This window comes from Chenopodium album, chromosome 10 (assembly GCF_948465745.1).
Source record: "Chenopodium album chromosome 10, dcCheAlbu1.1, whole genome shotgun sequence".
NCBI classification, from domain to species: domain Eukaryota; kingdom Viridiplantae; phylum Streptophyta; class Magnoliopsida; order Caryophyllales; family Amaranthaceae; genus Chenopodium; species Chenopodium album.
This window is the reverse complement of record NC_137843.1, coordinates 60,923,999-60,945,743: the sequence shown is the minus strand read 5'-3', so window position 1 is coordinate 60,945,743 and position 21,745 is coordinate 60,923,999. Positions and strand designations below refer to the sequence as shown.

At 31.9% G+C, this 21,745-nt stretch overlaps 3 protein-coding genes across 3 annotated transcripts; 1 reads left to right on the top strand and 2 right to left on the bottom strand.

The window, feature by feature from the left end:
• Positions 1-1,433: 1,433 nt before the first annotated feature.
• Positions 1,434-7,735, top strand: LOC145562812 (protein IQ-DOMAIN 24-like). The gene is made up of 4 exons (XM_081623213.1): positions 1,434-1,897; positions 5,770-5,940; positions 6,486-6,557; positions 6,769-7,735. The coding sequence occupies exons 1-4, from the start codon at positions 1,541-1,543 to the stop codon at positions 7,477-7,479; spliced, it is 1,311 nt and encodes a 436-aa protein (XP_081479339.1). The 5' UTR covers positions 1,434-1,540; the 3' UTR covers positions 7,480-7,735.
• A 2,848-nt stretch (positions 7,736-10,583) lies between these two features.
• On the bottom strand, positions 10,584-11,536 carry LOC145565643 (Bifunctional inhibitor/lipid-transfer protein/seed storage 2S albumin superfamily protein). The gene is made up of 2 exons (XM_081625578.1): positions 11,176-11,536; positions 10,584-10,657 (listed from the first exon to the last, which is right to left on the bottom strand). Exons 1-2 carry the CDS (start codon positions 11,534-11,536, stop codon positions 10,584-10,586), a joined length of 435 nt encoding a protein of 144 aa, XP_081481704.1.
• A 6,582-nt stretch (positions 11,537-18,118) lies between these two features.
• LOC145565642 (RHOMBOID-like protein 3) lies at positions 18,119-19,705 on the bottom strand. Its single transcript, XM_081625577.1, has 6 exons — positions 19,437-19,705; positions 19,067-19,230; positions 18,804-18,967; positions 18,441-18,688; positions 18,299-18,314; positions 18,119-18,139 (listed from the first exon to the last, which is right to left on the bottom strand). Exons 1-6 carry the CDS (start codon positions 19,703-19,705, stop codon positions 18,119-18,121), a joined length of 882 nt encoding a protein of 293 aa, XP_081481703.1.
• Positions 19,706-21,745: the final 2,040 nt, after the last annotated feature.

Genomic DNA, 21,745 nt, shown 5'->3' with positions numbered 1-21,745 from the left:
GCCTAATGATTCTATAAATTGGTAACACAAATAAATATCTCACAATGAAAAGGGATTAAGTCAATGTAATGATAACTTTCTCAAAAAAAAAAAAAAAGTCATTGTAATGATAGGAGGAAAGTACCTCAAAAGGAAGAATACGAATGACATAACACATGTATTTTCTACTCCGTTTATGTAACACATAAGAATGCCTTTTTACGTTGGGACCAAATAACAAAATTGAAGTTTTTAACTAAGGCAAACCGGTAGGAGATTACAAAATTTAGGGCCTATTCTAATTGACTGAGCTAAATTAAACTGAATTGAACTAAACTGAATATTTTATGAGAGAAGGAAATTAAGAGCTGAGTTAAAATGAACTGAAAATAATTTGAAGAGAACAGACCCTTAGTTATGAAGGCTAGGGGTTTTTCTAGAGAAAAGAGGGAAGCAATCAATAATGACCATCTTCTTTATTACTCCCTCCGTCCCCTATGGAGAGTCTCTTATGGGTATTTTTCATGGGAATTAATAAACACAAATAAGAATGATAAAAGTACATTAAAAAAATAAATTGACATTGGGTATGCAAAAAAAATAGAGAGTGAAAGTAATTAAAGAATATGGGAAAATAAAATTTACATGGGAAATTTAAATTTGCACAAATATTGTTGCAAATTGGAGGGAATTTTGATAAAAAATTAATATTAATGGTTGTTGAAAAAGGCAAATAGGGTGAACATTTTGGGACTAAAATTTGCCCATAAGAGACTATCATTTGGGGACGGAGGGAATAGTAAATCAATATAATTGTAATCTCTTTTCTCATCATGATCACCCTTCATATTTGATCACGTTTTTAGGGGTGTAATCATGTTAGGAATAAGTGGAATATCATTCTACAATGTATTAATGACTTTAAAAGAAAAAAAAAATAATTAATATTGAAAAATTGTATAAAATTAGAAATTTATGATAAAAACACACATAAATTTGTGTCATTAATGTATTTTTGTCATAATTTTCTAAATTTAACAATTTTTAAAAGTATTTTTTAATAGGTATATGTAGCCCTAAGAAAAAGAGAAAAGGAAAAACTCCAACTTGTGATTTGTGAATCCTTGTGACTTATTTTGTACTCCAAACATACAAGTCTAGGAACAAGTGAATGAAAACTCGTGGGGAAGAAGAATAGCGAAAAGATTGAAGAATACGAGTAGTAAATTCCTTGGGAATAGTAAATACTTGTAATTTCAACCATTTGATAATTGTAAAAAATTAAATTACCGCGTATATCATTTAATTGTCCAACAATTGCATTAAAAAGTCTACAAAAATAGAGTCATCATTATATTATAATAAATTAATAATATAATATGTGGGGTCAGTCCAACCTCGTCCTACTATTTCTCCCTCCCTTTTATAACAGAAAACAACCTCCTCCTTTTTTCTCTCTCCTAACTTAACAAACTTTTTTATCATCCCTTACTCTTTCACCCACTCTTTCACATTTTCTCAATATTTCTTCATTCTTTTACCTTTGCCATGATACATTCCAATGCCTAAGTCTAAGCCTTCCAATTGGTTTAATCGAATCTTCCGCCATCGTCGTAAAACCCTCTCCCCTCCTCCACCCTCCACCACCACCACCACCACCACCGTTTCCGAATCCAACTTTTACGGGAGTGTGGAGAATGACTCTATTGATGCTAATAAGCATGCAATAGCCGTGGCGGCCGCTACGGCAGCCGTTGCCGAGGCTGCTTTAGCCGCGGCCAAAGCGGCTGCCGAAGTCGTCCGCCTTACTTCCAATGGCCCTTCCTCTTCTCCCCTGCCGGGACAGGTCAGCAGTAGGAGGTGGTCGTTAGAGCATTTCGCTGCTGTTAAGATTCAGTCCGCTTTTCGAGGTTACCTGGTTAGTTATTCTTGCTTTTTAACAGTCTCAATTTTTTCATATTCTAAAATTTATTTTTAATATACTCTATTAATCCATAAACATATTGCTATCATTCTTCTTGGGAAGTTAACATTTTATCGACAGTATCTGTAGGTAAAGACACTAATTAACGCGTGATTTTGTTATATAAAATTCCCGACTATATACTCTGTAATTAACAATTAGGCATAATTCTTGGTATGGTACCTTTTTTGGGGCATGGGGTAGTTAGTTTGACTTTGATTTAGTCGGTGAAATTTTGTCATTTTTGAGTAAATATTTTCGAATGGGCTTTCTGAAAGTTTGCTCCTAGTAGTGACGATTTGCTCATTTGCATGTTTTTGAGCACTTACTCAACTTAGCTGTTTGACAACTTCTCTATTCATGAGTTCCAAGAATAAGCTCATTAAATGATATTCTTTCCTTGTTTTTCTTTTTCACTAACCTTTTTTTTTTAATCTCTTAATTTATTTTTATTTTATTTTTCCTGAATGACAAATGTTCAATACAAGTATGTATACAGTACAATATAATTCTGAAATTTTATTTATAAAATACAGAGTATACAAAGTTTTTATATGATCAGCAATTTAGATTTTTTTCTTGTCAATTGTACAACATTTTATGCAAAATGTGGGACTGAGGATTTTGTTTCGATAATGTATTGTTTCATGGCCGTGTTCGCGTTTCTATTTTATCTTTTCCCTTGTAAATCTTTTTTCAAGAAATAGAATTTGCTGATCATTGACAAATGTTTATAGCAAGTTGATTGTGAAACACGATATTAAATTTTCATTCATAATAACACATATACTTGCAAAAAATATATACAAAGTACTGGTAAAAGTTTTATACACCAACAAAATAGTACTTAAAGTTTTTTCTGATACAAATTGATGAAGGTGCCTTCTTTCTATTTATGTATGACAACAAAAAATAAATGATTACTCTTGAGTTACCACTCCATATAAATCTACTGTATTTTTTTTTGTTTATATTAATATATGTGTGTGATAATCTTAATTAGAAAATATGTAAAATTGGTCCATGTCCACAAATAAAACAAGGGAAAATATTTTGGCCCGTTAGTATAATAAAATCCATATATTTAGCAATTAATATTTCCATCGAAATAGAAAAGTAATTGGTCCCTTAGTATAAAATCCAATAGTTTTGTTTTTTTATGTGTCTCTTTTGGAGGAAAATAGTGGGAATCAAAGTGTTTAGTAAGATCAAGTTATTAGTGGGCCTCATATTTACTTTTGTTTTCAGAAAGAATTAGTTCCCTACGACTCACGGCAAGACTCGGACTATTTTAGTATTTTAATTGTCATGTAATTCTTGTTCGATGTACATACTCTGTCTGTTTTAAAATAATTTTTCAGTTATCCTCGAATAATACTAGTTTTTGAGGAAAAATCCTTCACTTTCATTTTAAAGTTGGTGTGAAGTTTGAAGTACTTTGTTTAGAATTTCATAAAAGATGATTGAGTGATGTGTTACATTGTTGAATGGTAACTTGTTGCGCATGTCAGTCAAACTTTCATATCTGATTTTCTGAAGTAGTTGATAAGGCACTACTAGTCTTAAATGTGGATGATTGAATGTATCTATATGTTAGTAATTGCGAGTTTTGTACCAGAATTTTATCTCAAAGCTCAATCAAGTGGGCATGTTTTACACTAGTTAAGCCACACAAATTTAATGTCTTAAAGTACATAAAGTTATCTTGTTGTCACTAAAACTTTGCTTCATTGAGATGGGTACTTTTCTTTCTTTACACACTTTCCTTTAAGCTTTTGATCTGCCTTCCTTTCTTTATTAATTATTGATCAGCCTTCGTGTTATAGAAGTACTCGTAATAAACATAATAGTTGTCATTTGACTCAAAGAGTACTACTAATAAACAAGTAAACAAGTTGTATTTAATTACATTCCTACTTAAAGAGTTAAAAAACTTGGAAGTGTATGAACACTCCTACTTGGTCAAGATGACTTTGACCTTGGTTTTTTTTACCCTTTTTAATTTTTTTTGTGGTTTTGATTGGTGTAACACGTGATAATGTTTTGGAAAAGGAAAGTCATAATACTTTTTGTCTAACCCAAGGGTAAAATGGTAATTTTAACTAGGATGATAGGGCATTTTCACTGAAACTTCCATACCACCAACCTACTCTTTGTTAGGATAATTACAAGAGCTTAAGTTTGAGTAAAATGGGACCGATCTGAGTTTCTGTGGCTGTCTGGCTGATATAGTCAGTTCACTAGTATTGGTAATGTATTGAGTACTAAGTTTTACTATTCTTAGACTTCTACTAGGGCCTCATTTATTTTGTTAGCTTCTACTACAGGCTTTTAATGTACTATAGTTTACATTCTTAATGGAGAATATATGCATTTAGGTAACAAATTAGAATATATGCATTTAGGTAACAAATTAGTTGTGCTTAATCATAACATCCCGAGCCATCCAATAATATTGAATGAGAAACATTCGAAGTTTTAATATTCTATGCTGTCTTGCTTGCTCAATTGATATTTTGCTTGAAATGGAACTTAGTGCACAAGGGTTCTTGTGGTTTAAGTTCTTTATCACTAGCAAACATCAGTTTGTCTATATATTGAGCGTGTTTTGTGCATATTATCTTAAATTTTTTGTACAATAGCTTGATTAGCTACATTTCTGTCTTGGTGTAGAAAACTGATCAACTTTATAACATGGACCAGCTTGTGCACGAGCTATACTTTATTAAGGCCATCATCAAATTGTAAATCGACATTTGTCATTTGGTTTTCCGGGGGGGATTCCCCGTTTTTTTGACTTGTAGATATGCATCCTTTCACTATAATGAAGGCTTTGGAAGAGTTTCAATCACATAAAAAAGCCCCATACCATTTCATGAATGTTAATATATGTGGTCCTTTAGAGTGCCTAAGCTCCTTCTAACTACCCTAGTTCAACTTGTATCTTTCAGTCTCTTTCACTTTTATAATTCTATTCAATTGTTAGTGCAAATGCATCACCCACTTGGGACCTTTAGCATACATCATGAACTCATAAATGGTTTGAAAAATAATTGATTTTAGAAATTACCCTTTTTTGTCTTACTTGAGTTTTGCAATTGATCCCCACTAATTCTAATCTACCTGTGATGTAAAAAAAGCTCCTTAAAAAAGCATCTGTAACTGTAACTTACAGCTAATTCCCCTGTTTCCTTTTTCTTTGATATAATTACCCTTTATATTATGCTTAAAGTAGAAAATGCCATTTTTAGTGTTGTAACAAACAAGGTTATCTTTTTTTTTTTTTTTTTTAACTTAAAAGCCATGCTTTTACTGCTTTTATTCTCCTTTTGGGATTGCCTCTTTTTCTCTTAGCATCAAATGAGTTGTAAATTGATATTTGCTCCTGTAGAAATATTTTTGGAATGTGTAAGGCAATGATTTCAACCAACTTTACTCCGGTTTTGCTATTAATTAAGGACCTGTCTAATCTGACCCGACCTAATCTGTAGTGGTCTGATCTGGAGTTCTGGACTTAAATTGTACCTGAGATTAGATAACCTGGATCGGAATTGACTGTAGAGTCGACACGATCTTATAGTTAAGTGGTACCTGGTACTAATCTGTATCTGCATTTTTTTTCTTCAAATTCCATAGTATTTTGTGCCACATCTGGAACCTTTATAGATTTCAGGAGAACTTTATTGGATTCAGAGCTGATATGCTGATATTAACTTCTGATGATGCTTCAGTCTTCTGCAGTACTTTTGTTATGTTGTTTGGTTGATTAATTTACTTAACTGCATGCTGATATATTCTTTTAATCACTTTTGGGGCATGCTCTAAAGGCAAGGAGGGCTCTGAAGGCACTTAAGGGACTGGTTAAACTTCAAGCGCTTGTGAGAGGCCACTTTGTCAGGAAACAAAGCACAGACATGCTTCGACGCTTGCAAGCCTTGGTTCGAGTCCAGGATCGAGCTCGAGTTCACCGTGTACTAAACTCAGATTCACCGAATCATGTAAGGCTTATTCCAAAATCTTCTTCTCCACATTGCAACTCTAAGCTGCAACCTACAATCCTGTCCTGTTATGCACTGAAGATAAAGAGTTGATTTTGACAATTATTTTTTTTTGTCCTTTTGGGATGCAGCGCTTATTCAGTTATATGAACACACAGAGAGACACGCCACCACACCAAAACAAAGGAATTAAAAACAAAATGAAAGAAAACAATAAGAAAAAAGGATGTATATTTTGGAAAATGACAGAACCTAAAGGACATGAACAAAATGTGCATTGCATTCTTTGGCTTGTTCTTAAGACCATATGTGATTATGGATGTTATCTATTCATGATATTTGGTACTTGTTTAGTGTGGATGACAATGCTTAATTCCTTGAATTGGTCGAACATATTTTATGATTGAATTTCCTCTACTTTGAATCACCGTCTAACATAGATAAGTTTATATGCAGTATTTCATAATATCTAGGATTTATCCATATATATTTTTTTTAATTTATGTATCTAGGATTTCATTAAACATAATTTGTGACTTCTACAGGACCAAGAGAATTCCAGAAGTTATGAAATCTGTGACACCAGTGAAAAGCTTGAGGATTCTCCTATCATCAAGGTATTGGTTGTTTATATGCTTTTTACAAACACCCTTAGTTTTTGCAAATGAATAGACTAAGTTAATGATCACAAATTAATGGTTGATGTTCATAAATTAGAATGCTTTCTTCAAAAGAAAACCATTATAGACTTGTCTTTATTTATATGTTAATTTCCAAGCTAAAAAATAACCAATTAACATTGTCATGTATATATATTCTGTTATGCAGAGATGTGGAACAATATCAAGCTACAGAGAGGCAAAGAGCAATGAGAATAAACTTTCAGCTACAAATTGGGTAGATAATTGGGTGGAAGCTGGATCTTCGGTGAACAGCCAAAGCTCGATCAAGATTCCTCGTGCTGATGATGAAAAGAGCGACAAAATCCTTGAAGTCGACAGTTGGAAGCCTCACTCAAGGCCCAAAAAAACAAGAAACTTGTTGTTCCAACAGCCAATGATGCAACACATTTCAGTGCAAGACTACCACAATCGCAGTTTTGCAGCATCTGATCACCTGGCAAGGTATTGCCTGAATGACCTTTACAAGCCCAATTCAAGTCCATGTGCAGAGGACGTTGCTTCGACGAAATCCCTTCAATTTCACCTCGAACCTTGCACTGCTGAGAGCAGCCCACCAGATCAAGCTTTATCATCAGCTCCTCGAGGATTTGGTAGCTCTAGAAGAAGTCCCAAGACCCCTTTGAGGCATGAATATTCTAGTAAAAGAAGCCTATGGAATGGATATGCAAGTTTTGCAAGTCCTAGCTATATGGCTAACACGGAATCATCTCGAGCCAAGAGTAGATCCCATAGCGTGCCTAGACAAAGAGGAGACATTGATTTTGAGAAGCGTAGATCTATCAAACGTTCCCTTCACGCATTTTGGCAATCTACGACTTCATCCAAAAAGAACTCAGATCCTTTTGCTAACTTGTGAAAATATTGAAAAGCCTAATAAAAGCTAAACCGGTTAATTCTCTGAGTTTAGGAATGTAACTATTGCAATGCTTTAAGAATTCCACTTACTTTGGGATAGTGTAGTTATAAGCTTTTAATTATGGAGGTGTTCAAACATGATTATGTGGGTGTTTTGTTTATTAATGTTTTATAATTAGGTTTAAGGTTGTAAGATTATTCATAAATCATGTTTGGACATTTTGATAATAGTAATATGCTCCGTAATTTTCAGTGAATGAAGACTTAAGTTATCTATTTCTACAAATTGGAGAAAAAAGTCTGTTATTGGAGTTGCCCAAAGGATTGTTTTGATCTATTTTTGCATAGATTGGACCATTGAATACAAAATTTTGGATGGATTCCTTCATTAAAAAGACAAAAAGAGATGACATTTTTTGGCAATTTCTTTCATCCATTCACACATGTAGAATGGATACAATACTTTGGTTTAACCTTCTCTTTTGCCATGAATTTTCCTTTTCATCTTACGATGACCTAAATGTTTTCCCATCAATGCACCTTGTCACATTATGTCGCGGTGGTATGTTAACAAGTGTACGTTGTACTCCTACATTGGTAATTAGGATAAAATTTTTTGTGTCTCAGGGGATTCCTTTACCTCTCCCCCTATTCTCAAGCGTTGACCTGTATTTAATCGCTAGTTTTCCAACAATTGTCCACTTGTCTGATAGGACCGGCCTTCTTGTATAAAAATAAAAAAATTATTGCATCCTTATTTAATTTTTTTGTATGCACTTCATTTGTACTCGAGGTTGGCAGGCTGCTTTTTTATGGCAAAATCTTGCACTATTCATTAATTTCCCAGTAATCAAGCCGCTTGCTACTAGAGGCAAGATTAGAGTTCTCTTTTTTAATGGCTCGCACCTTCATATTTAGGCGCACACATTTAATCAAAATACTTATGGAATCCTAGAATATTACCCTAAGTTTCTACAAATATGAAAACCTAGTTTATGTTGCCAATTTTATTCGAATAGCTCTCCAATCATTGCAATGCAATTAATATGATACACTACCCCATTCTTAATTTTTGTTTACCCCAACTTGCTTATTTGGTTATTTCATATTTTGATTTTTAACTTAATGTACCATTTTCGCATGCAATACAAGTTAATTGACACGACATTACAACAACACATTACAAATCAATCTAACATGATTACGAGATTATATAATTAACATTCACTTTAATCAAATCACCGATTATGAGACCATAAGCTAGTACTAAGTGCTAGATTAGTAACCTACGTTATTTCATCACGTCAAATCCCAACTTTTCAACAAGACAAACATTCTCAATGTAGACTGAATCTATCACTGCAAAATCACGGACTACCTGAAAAATCTTCATTTTTTTTTTTTTTTTTTTTTAAGTAAATTCTATATATAATATTTCTTGGCATTATATTTGGTGGGCAAAATTTGTCCTACAAATAAACGTCTCCACAATTTGTCCTAATTTGGGCATATATACCACACATGAGAAAGATTTGCACCGTCTTTAATGGCAAAAAAAACGCAGCAAATAAACAAAAAATCTAGACGTTGGATACCCACAAAAATCCATTTTATTATTTTGGTTCCCTTGGAAAATTAAATGACTAGCTTCTAAAATATGGTACAAAAAGGAATTTCACTAATTTACATTTGGACTAATATTATTTTGTCACGGATATATGAAATTATGAATATTAAGGATTTTTCTTTACTCTTTTGTGCGTGCCCACCCCTTTTTTTTTGTCTATATCAAAGTTTTGGCGTTACACAAGGTATGTACTAGAGTTTCATTTAGCTTGGGAAGCTATTAATGCATAGTTTTAGCATGTGAATTCTCTCAACATGTATGTGTTAATAGTTTTAGATGCCATGTAGGGGGTGATGATAGAGACTAGGGTACGCGACGCGAGTGGGGTGTAATGGCACTTTCATCGTCGAGGAATGTTTGGCAAAAAAATCCAAGTACCAAATCTTCGACGAAAAAGGTGTATATGTAGCTATGTCGGTATTCTATTTGATTATGTTACATATATTGTTTATGGTGGTATTTTGGATTATTCTTAACTTGTCGTGTCATAAGATTATTCAGCTCATCATTGTATATCATACCAAATAATTAAGAATGGTAACATAAATGTCCGATTAACTAATTATGCTATGGATATACTCTTTGAGTAAAGTTTCAAAGATACAAAAACCATCAAATACATTATCAAAAGATCAACTACGTACATTAGTTTATTAATAGTTATAATGTAAAGCTATGGTCGTATTCTACGACATTAACACATAATTTAACCTTAGTACTTATCTTATAGTTATTTTAATCGGAACTCCTAAATAAATTGGGTAGAAAATTATAATAACAAATTAATAGTGTTAAACTGTGATTTAAGGGAAAAAGTAGAGTATAAAGATGTGAGGCACATCGCAAAGAAACAAAAGATGTCGTTGGCTGGCAATCCACTAATTCCCGTACAAATAGGTGGTACAAATAAAAGAGTCACACGGCTACAACACAACTCGAAACCTGAACCCAATTATGCCCCTCACACTCAATCAGCCCACCACTTGAAATATACCTTGCAGCTTTTTCGATTTTGGGCCCACTTTCTTTTGACTTTCTCTCCAACCCAACAATTACACATTTTTTACTCTTTAAAGGGTAAAAAATATAAAAAAGTTTTTACAATTACACATGTTTTTTACTCCGTATTTTGGACTATGGAGTAATTGTAACATAATTTGAATGAGGAATTGAGGAGACATTATTGTGACCATCTAAAATTAACTTATTAGTAATTGTGTTACGGGTATAGATGTCATCTCTTCATATATTTTAAGCAGAGGTTATTCTTTTGTCTGCTGTTGTTTATTTGATGTATGTGTATGTAAAACTCTTCTATTATAAGTAAAAAAAAAAAAATAATAAACGAGGATAAGTTTATATGTGGATTCGTGTAATTCCGTTATTCGTATGCACATACTCTTTAAAACAAACTTTATTTTCAAATATCAAGGAAATACTATCTTGAATAATGAGATGAAGATTGTACATGTGAGTAACTAGTAAGCCTTATAAAGCTCTTTATTTGGTACCAAGGCTACATCCAAGTCTTCACATCTTGAGTCACAGTATGCTGCATAGCATGGAAATAGCAGTCTTTAGATGCATACTCACACATGCGTTATAATTCATGTATAGACATTTCAAGTAGTATTGATATGCTTTTAAAAATAAATAAAAATAAATAAAAAAAAAAAAAAAAAAGTTGATGTTGCATAATTACCAATAAAATATAATCATAACTAACATTTGTTCCATTTCAAAGTGTGAGGCATTTTTCTAAAAATTCAATTAAGATTCAATCAAACCAAGATATCAGACCAGACCAGTGATTTTTAAGGTTTAAAAAAAAAAAACTGTAATTTAGAATTCATTTGAACAAAACTTTAGTTATTTCTAATTATATAAAAGTCAACTTTACATAAGGGTGACTTTTATATGATTTAAGTAGCGTTTTATTTCAATGTATAGAAGCTTGGTAAACCTTGTTGTATGCCAGAGCTACTATTTAAGAATCTAAGCTTTTATATGAATGATTAGTTTATTACTACGTTTGGTTTGACAGAGGGAGAGAGAGAACATACCTAGTACAATCAATGGTGGGCTCAATGACAAAGCCCAAAGAAACTCCACAAAAGCCCGGCAAAGTAGCAATGGAAGTAGCATCTGGACTATAAGCTGCAATTAGGCCCATCATACACTTACATAAGGACCTCCTGTTTTCTGGTGTGTCACCCAAATTACTCAGGCCCACAACCGCATCACAACACGACGACCCTGGAAGTGGGTCCGGCGACCCGTAGCTAATGAATACCGAACACGTGTTCAAGAGCTGAGTCACCGTTGTACAGTCGACATCGGCCCCCACCTTATGCCACATGGCATTTGATACTAATATTACTAACCATAATCCAAACATGGTTGTTAACCTTAAGCTTGGATAATCGACCATTTTTTTTGAATTGAATATTGAGCAAGAGTTATTTTAATGGTGGAATATTTGTGTTTACTTCTAAAATAGTTGATGAACTGGCTTGGTTAACTTTTTGTAGGGTTTTTTAAGTTCGGTGAACAATGAAAATATTGTGTTATTTCATGAAAGTTGAGTGAGTCTAACTTGTTTATTAGCATTTATTTGAATATACTTACAATTATATTGTGATCGACTTGTAATAGATTAGAATTTAAATCATCATTAATAATAGTTCATTCTAAAGTACTATTTCAACATTGTTATAAAATACATGAAATTAAAGGAAGAATAAAAGAAATGTGTAGAGAGTAATCTTCATTGTCATATATCTTCTTCATTAGGTCATGCCTATATATATATATATATACATGTGAGTAGTAAGTAGTAACCTCTGAAAGAGAGTGTAAAGTCATCATTATGTGAAGGATTAAAGAAGTAAAGACGAAAGGGGGTACAACGGAAGTAAAGGTCTAAGGGGGTTACAAAGGAAACTAATAAAACTAGGGAGTTACAAAGACATAATGGACATACATAACTCTATTTCATAACACTCCCCCTTCGATGTCCATTATTGAAGATTGTGCCTCGTTAAAACCTTACCAGCAAAAACCCTGTGGGATAAAACCCTAGTGAAGGAAAAAGAGTACATCATTTTCGTAATACGCCTTGACATGATGCCTCGTTAAAAACCTTACCAGGAAAACCCTATGTGGGACAAAACCATGATTAAGGGAAAAAGAGTGCAGCGCGTATTTTCTCCCCCTGATGAATGCATAACTTGAGATCTTCCAATGTAATGAATTTAATGCCTTAGTAAATTCACACTTGTAACTAAATAACATTCTTTGATATTTGATCCTCTTTGATCAAACTTGAATATTCAAATCCACTGTCATGCATCTTCATTTCTCCATATTTCTGAGAACAAACCTATGTCGTTGTGTTTACCACTATCTTACTTGTATATGACATTTTTGTTTCAAGTTGCTTTACCATCAAAATTATGCCTGCTTCTGGAGGTCGTAAAAGTAGCTATTAACTCAAATATTGATAATAATTTTATGGCAACTCGTGATATCTTGATGTCATTATCTAAGCTTATATGAATTAGTAAATATATAACATAGCAAATACTATATAATAGCAATTACTATATAATTTACTCATGGTTCATCTTGAACATAAGAAGATTATTCTTGCTGTAATATATCTCATTCTACTCTTCTTTAAACATTTTGCATTTTATACGAGAGTTCTCCAATGACTACAAAAATAATTAACTCTCACATGGTTAAACTTTAAGTTGATATCTCAATAACTTAGTCACTAATACTCTCAATAAGTTTGATAACAATATTAACATTGTCATTTTTCAAAATATAGAATTTGAAGGGCTAGACATTTGAGTATGTTGTATGTAAGTTCTTCGGAACTTTTCATGCATGATTCATAACATGCTATTGGATCGTCATTATATAAACTTTCATCACAATTATAAGCCCATCGAAGTATAAATTTCTTCTTATAAGCCTTCATCATAATTTTTTCTTGGATCGAAGTATAAACTCGTCATTCACATATAACACAATTGTTGTATAAAACTAATGTATGCAATATGAAATGTAGAATTCATGATAAAATATAAAACAAGAGACTTATATGTGATGAATAATGCATCAAACTAAATCCTACACATACAATGAATAATGCATAAATCTAAAACTCGAACATGCACATAGATTAAATTAAAGACTCAAAAATTCAAACACTGTACAGTGTGGATTTCAGAAATCCATTTTCTAATTGGACTACTAGTTCATGATAAACTTTTGATCATTATCATTCATATTTCGTTGGACTTTTTGTCCATGATAAACTTTTGACTATTATCTTAGTTTCATGTCGACATCAAAATGGACATATATTTCTTACACCTTATTCACAAGTCCATTCCTTCTGCATATGCATATTATTTATCGGTTCCATCATATACCGGTATCATATAATTCCTCAATATACAATTTAATTTGCATGCTATTTTGACAATGATATCTGAATACATTTCTCATTGGTACCATTATAACTTTTCTTACGTAATAGGCCATCTATTATAATAATTCAGATATCTATACCACGTATCATGGGTATTTCTCACACTATGGTATTAATATACTATTATTATACTTTAAAAAGTATCAACTACACTATCTTGCCATATATCACATATTTATATTGAAACCGATCATACAATCTACACTTCAGGTGTAGTTTAAAGAAAAATTGGCAAGATCTATCTTAATGTATGTATGCACATAATATCATTATCACTATAATAAGTTGGCATGTAACTTTAAAAAGTATTATTAGAGGGATCAACTGATTATAATTTTATAAATTTGCCAACTTGCTTCAATTCTTCCCCCTAAGTTGGTAAAATATCTCAAATATTGGGGCAATTATTCACCAACTTAGAGTATAATTTCGTGTGCAACAAATTTCATCTCGTAGGATAATCAAATATATTCAACAAATTTCTATCTCTTTCGGAGAATAATGAAATTTTGTTCTCTTCTGGAGATCAATATTAATAGGGGGGTCATGAATTGTGCAGTTGTCTATTTTCTTATTCTATTTCTTATGTGCTGACAAACAATAGCCCCTATCAAGGGAATTGTTATATAAACATAAATTTTCCTATAATTGCACTAGGTGGTGATATTTGGGATCACTAGCTAGAAACATTGATAGTATGATACTAGTCACTTAAAAATTCCACATATATCTTGTACTTGGTGAGCTTCTGGTCACCTAATATTTGCAAGCATATAAATTATTGTAGTGAACTTCTAGTCACCAATTATATTATCTCTTGAACTTTTCTTTTAACACAAACTATTAAAAATCACAATCCAAATATAGCTCAATCTCAATGTTATGTCTTGCCATTCAATTATTTCATATATTTAACATGAGAGAGCATCAACACATTATTTCTTTCATATCAAATGTAACTTCAAGTTTCCATAACGGGAATTTATTAAACCCCGGATGACCTAATTTTTAATTATCACATCCAATCATTTTTCCTTTAGTATTTATATTCTGGTCAGTTTTATAATACCGGTGATCACCTTATTATAGATACTTTATGCATGACCATGAGTATGATGTGATATACGTACACCAATGTGTTTCTTTCTAAAATTGGTAAGACAATTAACTAATACTCATACTCCACACTGGAGCATTGATTGTAATCTTAATACATGCTAATCTTGTTGGACAACATTTTATACTCTTTTGGAGTACTTTATATAATCATAACACATTTTAAAGTATTAGAATTGATCTCTTCGGGAGATCCATCATAATGTGTCATTTTCGCAAATTTGTCATTGTCAATTATTGTCCATTTTCTCTTCCAAGTATTCTTATCGTTGTAACCCTTTAGATTACCACACTTCAGGTGTGCTACTTTGAATAGCAACTGATCTTGTCCTTTTGGGACATCAGCTTAACATGTACATTTATAGCTAGTATACAGGTAATAACATATATTATATTATTCATATCCATCTTCAGGATGATATTATTCTAAATATTAGATTATCATGTGGCCACCTCTATTAAATAAATCATTGATATTTAAACTAGTGTATGTACTAAACTGACCATCAACATATATAATTATTCATGTGCAAGGATTACATAAAAACAATGGAATAAACACTATCTCCCTCTAATCCTTGTATATGGGGGCATAAAAATAATCCAACAATCTTTAAATCCCTTGTTCCTTTTTAAGCCATAAAGTCTTTTAGCAATGCATGTATCAAACAAAGAAAAATATTCTTATAAAACTCTTGTTCCTTTTGCCCAATAATATTAGTCTTAATGTTGAAGATTCGGTAAACTATGGACCTAAAAGAACGAAGTTTAGGTCCACATGTATAAGTCAATTTACTCATCATTCTTATAATTATAATCAAACTAAGTAGGCATATAAAACATACATAATCGAATTCAATCATGTATCAATCAATATCTTAGTAATGAAATCATGTCAGTATTAAATAAAATTTTAACTTCAAGTCCCAAAAATGGAGGGGAGTATGCAATTATAGAGTATTTTAGTTACTAGTAGTACAATACTAGTCCTGACCACCTCATATAATTATATTTATCTCATGTAATAGACATTATTCTCGTCACAAACAATACTAATTCATCAATCAACTGCTTTCCCATCTAATCAACAAAATAAAAGAATTGTCCTCAAATTCAAAATTACTTTGAATTTCTTTAACAATTAACTTAATACACTAATATAGTAATATACCAAACACATGCCATCTACATCTATAAAGTAAGCATACCTTGAGAAATTATAATATTATAAATGAGGAATTAGAAATTAGCTTAGATAAATATATTAATAATATATAAATTATCACAAGTAATTTATAACCTTATAATAGTAACATCTCACATACACAAAAGAAAAATATCATGCAATAAAGCTAATCAAACTTGGTAGCAATCAGTAGGCATACTCATGAAATAAAAACAATTATAATAATAATGTAATTCATTTACTATACCTTATATAAAACCAAATACAAAGTAAATAATAAGAAACAACGAAACTTTATCCAAAGTAAAACTAAGATTATTCTTGAAGTCAACCAAAACCAACGAAATAATCAATCCAACCAAATGCAATTCTAATACTTCGTAACATAGTTTATCACATGGCTTAACAACCATTATTTTCTCAAAATCACACCTTTCTGATACTCACTCAACATCAAAGGGAATAAGGCACTCAACAAAAATTGTTAACTTCCACTCAATATTCCGTATGAGCAAGTAGGCACTAAAGAAGTGATAAAGGAAAAACTCTCAACTTTATGATAGTATAAAAGCATTGGAGTCTTCACTAAATCCTATAACACAAATCTAACGACCAAGCTTTGATGCCTAATTCCAGAAGGATTTGATTAACATCTTATGTATTTCATAGGAATTTAGCTAGATCTAAAAATAAAATAAAATCTACAACTATTAAAACAGTTCATAACTAATACATTTGAACACTCAAAGATGATGGTAAACCACACATAATTGAAAGCAACAGGTTATATATATTAGATCATCATGTCCAAGAATTTAAAATTCCAAAAAGGCCAGCATTTAATGTACATTTAACATGATTAAATTCTTAATTCATCAAAATCAATATACTATGATCATCACATCATTCGACGGAGATTGATGATGAAACCACCAACTAATTTCATTCTCTAAAATTATAGATATTCTAATAAGACAAATTAGTCGAAACAAATCAATAGGTCGGCATATTCAAATACAACAACTCAGGTGAAACAAATCAATAGCCATATCCCATATCCCATATTTAATAAACTTCATATTTCATTTCAATAAAAACGGAGCATATAAATAATTAATCAAATAACTAGTCTAATACCCTATAATTAATTTATTTCAAGAAGGACAGTAATATGACAAATTTAATAAAGTTTGGAGAAAAGAATATAGGGAATACTCGTAAAGTTGCTATTAAATTTGCCTCCTTAGACGGGTAGGGGGCTGATTTGGTTTTATCTTATTAATTTGCTTTGCTTGAAATTACACCCAGTTGATGAGACAAAGATTAAGACGGAGGTATAATATATCGCTGAACCCATATAACTTTCTAGCATATGATGAACTGTCGATTAAATCAAAAGGCAGTTATGTATATGTATAGGAATCAAAAGAATAATCATTTAGAGCTTTGGTGCTAATAACGTGTTATAAAATACATGAAATTAAAGGAAGAATAAAAGAAAGATGTAGAGAGTAATCTTCATAGTCATATATCTTCTTCATTAGGTCATGCCTATATACATACATACATACATACATACATACATACATGTGAGTAGTAAGTAGTAACCTCTAAAAGAGAGTGTAAAGTCATCATTATGTGAAGGATTAAAGAAGTAAAGACGAAAGGGGGTTACAATGGAAGTAAAGGTACAAGGGGGTTACAAAGGAAACTAATAAAACTAGGGAGTTACAAAGACATAATGGACATACATAACTCTATTTCATAACAAACATGGATTTATGTTGAATAGTTTGAAATACTTGGGTTATCCATGATACGTCCGAATCGGTATATTCATTGGGCGGGTCTAACCCATCCACAAGTCAAATTATCCCATGCCAACTCATGATCAACCTAATCCAACCTGCGACCCAGCCTGGCTTATGCCACCTAACCCAACCCAATATCTAGGCCACCCCAGATTCAGCTTGGACCGGCCCAATGGACATCTCTACAACCAAGAAAGCTAATATGTTTGAAAATCATTAAATAATTTGGACTTCATATAGTTGGGCTTCTAAATAAAGGAGCACATAGGCCCAACATAAAGCATCAAATTCCAAACAAAATACGTAGTATGCTTTCAATGTTAACCAAACGATCACTTTGTTTACTATAAATGGCCTAAAATGAAATTGAGACAAAGTATGCAAACTTCTCATAGCTTACAAACCAGTAACCATAATCTTACAAATCACAAATAGATTAATAAAAACATTTTAACATTGTATGTAATTAAATTAACAACGTCTAACACATAAATACATGTTAAGTATTCCCCTTGGTGATAGATGCCAACATCAACACCACCATAAAGTATCGCCTTAGTTATGGAATAGCATTACCAATCCAGTTATGTACCTATAAATCAAAATTAGCCGTAGTTTGTACCATATTAAAGAGTTAAACTGTTGTAAAGATAGAAGGGAAAAAAAAAAAAAAAAAAAAAAAAAAAAAAAAAAGGAAGTGTTTGATCATGATGCTTACCCTATGACGAGCAAAACAAGAGACGTGATCCCTAACACGTACTGGCAGGGCTTAAACTTAGTCTTGGAACTAAGATCAGAAGGAAATCGCCTAGTGAACCACCCAATATGAGGGCGAGGCAGCAACATAAAGCCAAGAAGGAACCCTACCGCGAACCCACCAAAAGGACCACCGTTATGTGGATGAGGAACTACCGTTAGTAGTAAGTTGATCACAAACATTAACGATATAGTACACACTGCCATACCCTAGTATAACATGCATAACAAGAAAACACAAGGTCACAAAAATAAACTATAAATTGCAAACGTAGGATGAAATTACAATCATTAGTATATATATACACAGTATAATATACTTTACCTTATTGGTGTAAAGGGTCCAATTTGTAATGAGTTCAGAATACATAGCTCCAATAAGCCCAAGTAAAGCACTAGTTGGACCAACAGAAATGTGATTTGGGTAAAATAAACATGAAGTTATGTTTCCTCCAATTCCTGCTACTAGGTAGATAATCCCAATCCTTACTGTAAAAATTCACAAATTCAACCAACACATAGATAAATTTAAGATCTATAATGATTATTTAAAAACCGAGGGAATAATATTATGAAACGAGTACTTACAGAATCCAAATTGTTGTTCAAGGCGAATGCCAATGAAAAGGAGGGTCAACATGTTAAAAAGAATGTGAATAAGGCCGCTATGTAGCCATATAGACGTGATGAGCCTCCATCGTTGATGATGCTCAACAATCACTGACCAATTTATAGCTCCCATTTTCATTAATCTTCAGGCATACAAAAAAATAAATATCAATAAGATTTATGTAACCACTAAATAAAATCATACAATAACAACCACCTTACAACATACCAACAAATTAAATGACAAAATCGCGACAAATATGTGTACACTAACGTGTAAAAAACCTCAACACTAGCAAAAATTAGGGAGAAATTAATGAAAAAATATTTGATTAATTAAGTTACGTACGCATGAGGGCCAGGACCAAGGAGAGGGTTGTAATGAAGTGGTTCAAATGAAAATCTTCCAAGGAACCTTGCTACGCAACCACGACCGCCACCATGAGAAGGACAGTTGTTAATGAACAAAGTAACTAGGAAAATGATGACATTAATCCCTACAAAAATAGGGATTAACCAAGTTTTCCATTCAACATCAGAATCATCCCACATATGAGATATCTTTACTATCCCATTCTCCATTGCTCCTCTTTTCTCAACATCCTCTTCACTTTCCATGTCTTTTTCTCTCTTCTCTAAAATTAGGAAACTGTAAGTTTGGTTGTAAGTGTGGTTTTTTTTGTGTTGGTGATGAAGTGGGAGGAAGTTTAAAAGGGATTAGTCGGTTTTATGAACTGCTTGATTATTAGTTGGGTCACTAGCAAACGTGTTTAGTGCAACTTTTACAATAGATAACTGCTTGATTTCTTTGGATTTATGGCCCATTTATAGGCCCTTTTCTTTCTGTCTTACGAGATTTGTGAATGTATATAAAACATTTGATCCAATTTTTGACGATCCAATATAATAAGGTTTTGATGAGCTGGAAATTGAAAATACCAAACCCAAAGAAATTAAAAAGGTGGATAAAAATAGTGTTTTTTTTTTTTTTTTTCTTTTAAGTCAACAAGGGTGGACAGATGATAAAAATCGATCCCAAGATCTCATGAGATTGGAAAGGAAGCTCTGACCATTTGAGCTATTTTTCACTTTCTCGTTTTATTTATTTTGGCATTTGTATAAGATTACACAAGGGAAAAAACTGGGAAATTTGGAAAGGAGGGAAAAGGATACTATTCCATCAAGAATGATTTTCTTGACAACCATGAGGTTCATGTGTTTGGATCCTTAATTCATTTTTATTTTTTGGGACGTATCATATAGGCTTTTGTGCTTCATTACAAACAACCAATATCAACACTAGTTAATTAAACAACCAACATCTGTCGTAGCAGAAAAATTGTGATAACCCCCCAAAAAAAAAATATTGACAGCTTAATGGAACCCCAAGATCTTTAGATGGTGTTTGCATAGAACCATCTTTTGCAACACTTAAATATAATTGTAACATATTTCTGAAACAGTTATACCATATAACTAAACTCTTGAGACTTTTTTTTTGTGACCTAATGATTTCAAATTAATTTTTATGACCATGTAAGACACTAAGACACCCCTCTCATCCACTTTACTTTTGGACAAAAAAGAAATATTACAAAGATTCAAAATTATGACACCCTTTAATTTTGGATAATTTTCAATTTTTTGGAACTCATAAGGTTTAAAGGACAAGGTGTGTCCTATAATCCCATTAAACCCAAAGAGGCCACTTGCTGGTTGATTGAAAACATCTAATATGTCTCTTAATGATTTGTTATGGCCCCATAATGCATCCCTCACCATCACTCTGATTTTGACATTGAATCCCGAAAAATGATTCGTTTTCATGCATCATAACCTTCAACAAAAGCAAAAAAACACGTGTTCAAATAACAAATAAAAGTATTTGTTAAAAAAAAAAAAAAGCTAAAAAAAGTAAACTAAAACCACAAATAAGTAGGGAAAAGTGCTCACATATAGGCATACAATAAATAAAAAATACAACATATATATTGAAATAAAATCAATTAATTTACTTACAAAAAATTGTAATTAAAATTTAATCTCACGACGTACTTTAAAGGAAATAAGTTAACCGTATATGTGATGCTTCATATGTTGTCTGAAACAAAAAGGTAAGGTATATATCTCGCACATAAGCACCAATAATGTAGTATATACTTTTTAAATTAAAAAGTAGGGTTTATGGAGATAAAAATTGAAATGGAAAAGGCAACTTCAAATATTTAGGTTACTTGAATCTTAGTATTGTCAACTTTGATTGAGCGTTGACCCAAAACGAAATTAATGAGAAACTTTATACTCTGGATCTTGATATCATTCCAATGGACTATTGTGTCACGTATTCATTTCGTACACAACGACAAGCACCTATAAATTCGGGATTTGTCCCTTTAATATTAAAGACCTAAAAGTTTAAAATGTTCGTTATAATCTTATTACAATCATTCAAATTTTCATAAAAGGAAACAAAACGGAATGATAAAGTAGTTAAGGAAATAAATATCATATCATATCACAGCTAAAATTTAAGAATATGGATTTCAAAAACAAAAAAGGTCATCAGACCAATACATTATACTTGTATTTGAGCATGTTCATCTTTCGCAAACACGTTCAAGACACGCACACGCAAGATTTGTTTTTTTTTTTCAATTT